The 8,244-nt window shown below is 45.0% G+C and overlaps 1 protein-coding gene across 3 annotated transcripts; it reads left to right on the forward strand.

Annotated features, from left to right (window-relative positions):
- The first annotated feature begins 227 nt into the window (after positions 1-227).
- On the forward strand, positions 228-7,991 carry LOC103664923 (transmembrane protein 14C). 3 transcript variants are annotated; one of them, XM_008692819.2, is made up of 6 exons: positions 228-380; positions 1,407-1,476; positions 1,789-1,865; positions 2,910-3,011; positions 6,498-6,585; positions 7,499-7,991. In XM_008692819.2, the coding sequence occupies exons 2-6, from the start codon at positions 1,454-1,456 to the stop codon at positions 7,551-7,553; spliced, it is 345 nt and encodes a 114-aa protein (XP_008691041.1). In that variant the 5' UTR covers positions 228-380; positions 1,407-1,453; the 3' UTR covers positions 7,554-7,991. The 3 variants fall into 3 exon arrangements, with proteins under 3 accessions (XP_008691041.1, XP_008691042.1, XP_040500974.1); XM_008692820.2 differs by having other exon boundaries at positions 242-380; positions 1,393-1,476; XM_040645040.1 differs by having other exon boundaries at positions 252-375.
- The last annotated feature ends 253 nt before the right edge of the window (positions 7,992-8,244 follow it).

The raw sequence follows: 8,244 nt of genomic DNA on the forward strand, positions 1-8,244 counted from the left end.
GATTCCCCGCCCCATGCCCCGCCCCATGCCCCGCCCCATGCCCCGCCCCATGCCCCGCCCCATGCCCCGCCCCATGCCCCGCCCCATGCCCCGCCCCATGCCCCGCCCCATGCCCCGCCCCATGCGCCCCGCCTCCGGGACGCATGCGCACGCTGTGACTCCTCCCCTCAAACCCCGCCCATGCCTTTCCAGTCCCCGCGACGCATGCGCACGGCGCGACTCCACCCCTCAAGCCCGGCAGCAGGCTCCGCCCCGCCCCACGTTCCGCCTTGTCCTCGGGACGCAGTGCGTGCGACGACGTTTCCGGCGGGACTTCGTCTGTCCGCCTTACGGCTTGTGTGCTCTTGTCGACCCGTGCAGACCTACGGCAAAGCGGTTCGGTACTTGGGAATTATTATTCTATACCTTTTTTACTTTTGGGGATTACATAAGAGGCTTTGCTGCCGCCCACTCTTCTTCCCCCAGATCCAGTCAGGAGCGTTAAGCTGCGTCATAGTGCCTTTCTAGTCGCGCATTTTTGTGCTTTCCTTAAAATAGACCTTAAAATAGATTGTGAATCTTGCAGGATCCCTGAGCTCTTGAGACAAATGCTTACAGATGTAGCGTAGTGGTGATCAGTTTCCTGGGGATTTTATTGCTCCAGCTCCTTGAAAGTCTCAGTAACTCGGTGCTACTTGGAAATAATGACTGGCACAATTCCAAGCACCCCGCTGCCCGACAATTAAAAATTTAAAACAAAACGGGTATGAATTGCTTTCAAGCTAAACCTTATTGGATACCAAATGCATTTCTTTAAGAAAATAGGAGTTACACCCTACTTCGCAAAGAGCGAAGTGTCCTACGTTAATTATGACTTGGGCTTTCCAGTATTTTACCCCCTCACCGATCTTAGTCTAAAGATCAATGATTTGATGCAAAAGTAAATAGCCAAAGTTTTGCAAGGTATTGACTATTACTGTAATTGAATTCTTTGAGCAAGGGCAGAAAGGGGCAATTAAATAGTCAAATTAAGGGGATATTTAGTTTCTGATTTAGTAATAAGTTGGTTAGCTGACATAAAGGTAAACTCATTACCTGTACAGACCTGATCAGTGAATTGCGTTCAGTTTCCTGTAGGCCTGTGTTAGAATGGAAGTTATTACCAAAACGGTTAGTATCTTCTCAGCATTTACTACGTGCTAAACACTTTTTACTTATTACCCCATTTAATGCTCACAGGAGCCCTAGGAAATTTGTACCATTCTTATCCTCATGGTACAGTGAGGGAAGCTGAGGCTAGGACAGGTTGGTAGCTTGCTCGTTACTTCTTAGCAAGTAAGGGGTGGAGCTGGAACTTGGGTCCACTTCCTTCTGACTGCTAGAGAGCCATGCAGTTAACCACCTCTCATTCAGCCCTTCCTTCACAGGTGCCGGCCTGGTGTACTCTTGTGTCTGGTCACAGTGAAAAAGAACAATGCAAAAGGACTCTGGCCCACTGTAAGTACAGTGAATGGGAGAGGAATAGCCAGCAACTTCTCAAAACCAAAGCTTCTTTTCTTATCTGAAAAGGGCCATAGGAATAGACTGTTGGGCAGCATAGGGTATGGGAGGATGGACATGTAGGCCAGGGACCTGGGTTTGAGTCCCGGCTCTTTCACTGACTAGGGCACGTCATCTAACCTCTGGGATTTATGTTCATTTGTACAGTGATAGGACTGTTCTGGATGATGACGTTTTAGTCCCATCCTGTGATTGTTTTTTTATTTTTTAGCCATGGTTGGCGCTGATTTCTTACTCTTTCCTTTTCAGAGTGCCTTTACATTGGATTGGCTTTGGCTATGCAGCATTGGTTGCTTCTGGTGGGATCATTGGCTATGCAAAAGCAGGTATGGCTTGTAGCGACTTAACCTCCTAAGATTTTCACATTGTTGCTGGTAAAGAGTGAGTCCCCAGGGTCCCCAAAGTGCAGTCTTGTTTGACTTGTTTAAACCCACTAGCTTGAGTGCAGGGTTATTGTCAGTCCCATAGCTGCTCCTGCACTTGCTTTTCCATTATCTGGTTGACTTAAGGCAGGCTTCTTGTCTATTCACTTGTTCCTGGCTTTTTTATCTAAAGCTGCTGGGCAGGGGTGGTAGTAGGTCGCTGTTATCTTTGACTACCACACATTAGCTTGACCCCAGAGTATCTCTGTGCTAAATAGGAAGAAACCTCTTGTCTTTACATTCTCATTTTTTGAAGTCCCCTCTTCAGACAGGTCTGTCAGTAAAGGTGCTGTTTCTACCTCCTTCTAGCCTGCATCCCCACCCCGACACACACACACCAGAATTTTTATTCTCCAGTTTTTTTTTTTGTTTTTTTTTTTTTTTTAGATTTTATTTATTTATGTGACAGAGAGACAGCCAGCGAGAGAGGGAACACAGCAGAGGGAGTGGGAGAGGAAGAAGCAGGCTCATAGCGGAGGAGCCTGATGTGGGACTCGATCCCGGTACGCCAGGATCACGCCCTGAGCCGAAGGCAGACGCTTTAACGACTGCGCTACCCAGGCGCCCCTATTCTCCAGTTTTTTGTTTTTGTTTTTATTTTAAACTCACTGCTCCTGTTTCCCTCTCCTTTGGGGATTTGCCTGAGGTCCTGCCTGGGGACACTTCCAGCCTTTGAAAGGTAGGCCTGGTTAGGAGCCCTTCTTTTTGCCCTAGATGGATGTGTCTGTCTATTAAAAAAGAGAGGATTACTGTGATATTACCCTGTCTTCTCTGTAAAGTAGCAAATTCCCCAAAACATTTTCCTGCTTGAGGGCTCCTTGGTTATGAGCTGTGTTGAGAGAAATTCTCTCTGAGGTTTTCCTCTGTAGGGGGAGGAAATCTTGTGACTTCTGTTAATGAAATGAGCGTCTGACATTATAATGTAGAACTCTGTTTGCTTCCCTACAGGTAGTGTCCCGTCACTGGCTGCTGGGCTGCTTTTTGGTAGTTTAGCAGGCCTAGGTGCTTATCAGCTGTCTCAGGATCCGAGGAACATTTGGGTGTTTCTAGGTATGTCAGCGTCACTGTTTCCCCCATACAATTATGTATCCAGAATACTTTACCAAGAGGCTTTGGGTTGGTGGAATGTGACAGGTTCTTCACATGAAGACCGTTTTATTACTTCTGCTAAGTGCTAGGGAATTTTTAAAATTGGGGGTGGGGGAGTTGTACTGGTGTCTGTTTATTTTCTGTGTACAGAATATGGAAGGGTTTTCATGCCTCATGAATTTAGATTTAGCCAATGAAATTAATAATAAACTTGTGCAAGGCAGTTACATGTCTCTTAATCATTTTGATTGCCCACTGAAGACTCTATGCTTGAGCATTCCCAGAGGATCACATGTCAGGCTTAGGTTTGCATCACTATTGCATTTTTCACATTTGGAAATCATTTATTAGCCCTTTAGCATTAAGCTAAATGTACGGCATAGGCCTTGGCCTCAAGGAACCTTTACCTTGACTAACGTGAAACGTGAGTCTGCGGGGCTGCTGAAGTGCCCTGTGAGCTGCACAGACAGTGAGGAGTGCTGAGAAGGGAAGATTACTACTTATCAGGGTGGCTTTGGGTGCATTTTTATTGAGCTCCACCTGTGTATCAGACGCTGCACTAGGAGTGTGGCCATCTCACTGTCTCCACAAATCTGCAGAGTCGGAAAACCTATAGTTCTGGTTATTGTAAGTGTGGTGGGGAGAACAAGCATGTTAACAGAGCAGTTTGCACGAGTTGCCATGGGCTAGGCAGGCGAGGTCAGCAATGGCTGATATGGGGTGTGCTGCAGAAGGAGGAGGGGCCCAGCTCTCAGCTCTGCCTCTCAGCTCCCGCACTCAAGCTCCTGAATGACTTTCAGACTTCTTTTTTCCCATTTCTGATTCCATTCCTCCACTCTCAGCAAATGAGTTCATTGCCTACTTAAAGAAGAGCAGCATTCATCACGAGGGGCTTCAGCGTCCATGCCTTCTGCTGTGCTGTTTCTCTCCTCTCCAAGGCCTGTCCCTCCACCCAGGCTTTGAGTCTCTGCTCCCTGACCTTCTGGAGTGTTACACTGCCAAAGATGCCATCTCTTACTTGGATTCCACCCTGTAGATGGATCCCTCCTGCTCGTGTTCACATGTGTCCTCTCTCACCCAGTAAAGAAAACAGGACCTCTCGTGACCCCACTTCCTTCTCCAGTTGTTGCCCTTCTTCCCCCTTCAGAAACTTCTCTAAAACAATCTGTTATACTGCTTGTTTTTATTTCCTCCCCTTCACATTCTCGACCACATCAGTCTCTGTACTTGTCTCCTTTGTCCATGGAAATAGCTTTCCCTGATTGTGCCAGTGACCTGGATTTTTCAGAATCCAGTGTTCGTTTTTTTTTTGAAGATCTGTGTTTATCTGTGAGAGAAAGTGCACACACACATACACGAGCGCCAGTGCGTGCACAAACGGGGTGGGGCAGAGGGAGAGAGAGTCTCAAGCAGACTTCCTGCTGAGCACAGAGGAGCCTGACTCAGGGCTCAATCCCAGGACCCTGAGATCATGACCTGAGTCGAAATCAAGAGTTGGATGCTTAACCGACTGAATCACCCAGGCACCCTTGCAATGTACATTTTTTAATCCTCATTCTAGTGGCCTGTTAGCTTTCTCAGCATAGCGGACCAATCCATTTTCCACTCTTTTGTTTTCCTTTTTATTTTCTTGTTCTCTTTTGTTGACCCATCTTCCTTTTTGGCCATTAAATGTTGAAGTTCTTAAGACCTGTTTTTTTTTTTTTTTAAAGACTTATTTATTAAAGAGCTCGAGTGAGCAGGGGGAAGGGCAGGAGGGCAGGAGAGGGAGAGAATCCCAAGCAGACTCCCCGCCGAGCATGAAACTTGATATGGGGCTCAATCTCACGACCCTGAGATCATGACCTGAGCTGAAATCAAGAGTTGGCTGCTTAGCTGACTGAGTCACCCAGGCGCTTCAAGACCTGGCTCTTTCTTTATTCTTTATACCCTCTTGCTTGGCTCATTGGAGCGCAGGCCTTAAATTACCATTGAAACAGGTCATTGATTCACAAACGGATTTCTTCTCCAAGCTTTACTCTTACATATACAGTTGCGTGCTTGAAATCTTTTATTAGTTGTCTCAAGGCATCTGCCCAAACCTGACCTCTTGTCCTCACATACACTGGTCTTCTGGTGTTCTCCATCCATTTGGGTCTTGCTCTCCTCCCCTCCATCTTTATATCTCATTCACCAGTAAGTCCTATTGACACTACCTCCAGCACATATCCTAGATTGCCTCCTGTATCTCCATGGCCACTGTTCTCTTCCCAGGTATCCCTGTATTTTTCCTGCATTCCTGAGCAAGTTTCTCGGTATCCCTACATGCTCTGGTTTCGCTCCATTTTGTTCTCCATGGAACAGCTAGAATTTTGTTTCAACGGTTCTATTCTGCTCATGTATTCTTCTGTCTGATGTCTTTTAATGGCTTCTTATTGCTCTGAGGATGAAGAACACAATCCCTAGTATGGCTGTCAAGGCTCTGTGGTATGGCCCCTTTTCCTCATTAGCCATATTTTAGCCTTCAGTTCCCTCTCACCACAAGGCCCTGGGTGTATTATTCCCTCTGCATGGAATGTGCTTTCTTCCCCCTTTAGCTCATTCACACCTACTTTTTAGATCTTGGCTTGATCTTCACTTCCTCAGCAAATCCTTTCCCGATTTTCCAGAATAGGCTGGATCTGCTGTTTACAGACCTTTTTTTTTTTTTTTTTAAATTAAGACTTATTTATTTGAGAGTGAGAGAAAGCATGAGTGGGATGAGGGTCAGAGGGAGAAGCAGACTCCGCTGAGCAGGGAGCCCAATGCAGGGCTTGATCCCAGGACTCTGGGATCTTGACCCTGAGCCACCCAGGCACCCCTGTTTAAAGACCTTTTTTATTTTTTTATTATTTTTATTTTTTTTTAAGATTTTATTTATTTATTTGACAGAGAGAGAGACAGCCGAGAGAGGGAACACAAGCAGGGGGAGTGGGAGAGGAAGAAGCAGGCTCCCAGCAGAGGATCCTGATGTGGGGCTCAATCCCAGGACTCCGGGATCACGCCCTGAGCCTAAGGCAGACGCTTAATGACTGAGCCACCCAGGCGCCCCTAAAGACCTTTTTTAATGATAGTTTTGTCCTCCAGCCCCTAGTGCAGTGCATGGCACATAATAGGTATTTTAACAGATGTTGAATAGAAGAGCCTACAGTGTAAATACATCAGTAAGGAATAGGAAAAAAAGACCTGCAGCAAATTGGGAGGAAGCTATGGCTTTGGTAGGAGGTGAGGCCGGGAAGGTCGTTTGGCCCTCAATACAGTGAGGGCCGTACGTTCCAATACTTGTTCTTACCCCCACAGAACAAGGGTAGCCCTGGGGAAGGAGGTGATAGTATGAGATGGGGTCTGGCCCCTGAAAGAGGGGTGGGACTTTGGTTCTCCTGCATATAAGATATAATGATCTTTGGTTCTTTTTCTCTTTCCCATCAGCTACATCTGGAACCTTAGCTGGCATTATGGGAATGAGATTCTACCACTCTGGAAAATTTATGCCTGCGGGCTTAATTGCTGGTGCCAGGTATTTTCTTTTCTCTCGCTGTTCTTCACCAGTATGGAGTTTAGTTTCATGCCCCCTAAGACTTTGTACATTCAAAATTTTACTTTACATGCCTGATGGTGGACATCACTGAAGTGATGTAATTTACACACAAATAGGAAAGGCTGCAGAAACAGTAGTTGATTTAACACCAAAATGAAGTGCATTCATGATTTTGCTCTCACATTTGTGATCTGGTCCATCCCGGCTCCTGCCTCCAGCGGAAGGAGCTTCATGCAAAGCCATGACTGCAGCTCTTTCTGCGACTTTCAGCATGAGTTCCATATTTCTGAGTTGTCTGGGCATCCTTTATCATTGAACATTTTCCTAAAAGGGAATTTTGATTAAATCCTGCTGTCTAATTACCTTTGGTTATAAAACTCAAACCAGATTATTTAAACAAAAAATATATTCCTTAATTATAATACAGATACTCTGAGGACAGAATTTTTAAACATCTGGAGGAAGATCCCTTACCTGACTTTGATCCTAGTTATGATGCTGTCAAGCATAATGCTTTATAGTCCGTGTAGACCAAGGTCAAGAGCAGTGAACTAGGAGGCTGTTAATGTACCATTAACTAGCTCTGTGACCCTGGAGAGACCTTGGTCTTCCCAGCCTTCAGTTTACTCATCTCTTTGAATTATTGGCTGTTAGATTGGGAACTCCGGATTCACATGTACAGTTTTAAGGCAAGTGGCGTGCAAAACTGCCCCTCGGCATGTTATTTCTTTGGTACTTCCAGGAATGGAGGTTCACCTGTGCCTGCTCTGCCTTGGCGTTTCCTCACCATGTAGTTGTGAAGGACCTGCAGTTTTAGTTTCTTGAAAAAATAGTCGAGTGCCTGTTCTGTCCTTTACCTGATATTTTTTGTTTATGTGTTTCTTTTGAACAGTTTGCTGATGGTCGCCAAACTTGGAATTAGTGTGTTGAATAGACCCCATCAGTAGTAGTCATGTCCCGCTTGGACTCATGAAGAATTTAAAAACTTCCACTATTTTTAGTGTATTAAGAGAAACAAGTGCAGCATTTTCACATATTCTGACATTTTACTTAACAGAACAAAAATAACATTGAATTTTCCAGAAGAAATCAGTCATTATCATTACAACCTTAAAGAGGTGGGTGGTATGTAACCCAAGAGCTGCTTCTTGTATGTTCTCATACAGTTTGATTCTTATACATGATGCTGTCGCCTCTTTCTGTATCTCTGGGTAATGTCTCAAGGGGTAAAATGTTAGGTATCAACACTGGGGGCCTCAAAACCCCATGCCCTACTCAGAACAAGAGCTTTAGGATTGCTGTTCTTTGGCTCATCCTAGAGCACAGACCTACGTTGAGATTATGTCAAATGAAATATCAATGAAAATAAAGTTTACCGTAAGTAATATTTTCTATGGTGTCTTCGTTGCCAGAGTTGTCTAGAACGTAGAATGAGATGTGTATAGCTTGAAGCTATAGGAATGTGAAAGTGTTCTGTTAATATTTTATTTAGTAATTACCTATTTTCAGTAAGGACCACGGAAAGTTACTTGTGATTTGAGATTATACATTGCATTGACGCTTGTCCTAGAAATGATCCTTTAGTGAGGATTTCTAAGATTAGGACTGTGTAACCAAAAAAAAAAAAAAAAAAATGTG

Source organism: Ursus maritimus, unplaced genomic scaffold (genome assembly GCF_017311325.1).
Source record: "Ursus maritimus isolate PB19 unplaced genomic scaffold, ASM1731132v1 scaffold_30, whole genome shotgun sequence".
In the NCBI taxonomy this organism is placed as follows: Eukaryota; Metazoa; Chordata; class Mammalia; order Carnivora; family Ursidae; genus Ursus; species Ursus maritimus.

Excerpts from the sequence above, each read along its gene's own strand:
- LOC103664923 (XM_008692819.2), top strand. The coding sequence starts at position 1,454 with ATGCAAAAGGACTCTGGCCCACT. Across the intron at positions 1,477-1,788 it reads CAAAAGGACTCTGGCCCACT|AGTGCCTTTACATTGGATTG; the intron begins GTAAGTACAGTG and ends TTTCCTTTTCAG. Across the intron at positions 1,866-2,909 it reads CATTGGCTATGCAAAAGCAG|GTAGTGTCCCGTCACTGGCT; the intron begins GTATGGCTTGTA and ends GCTTCCCTACAG.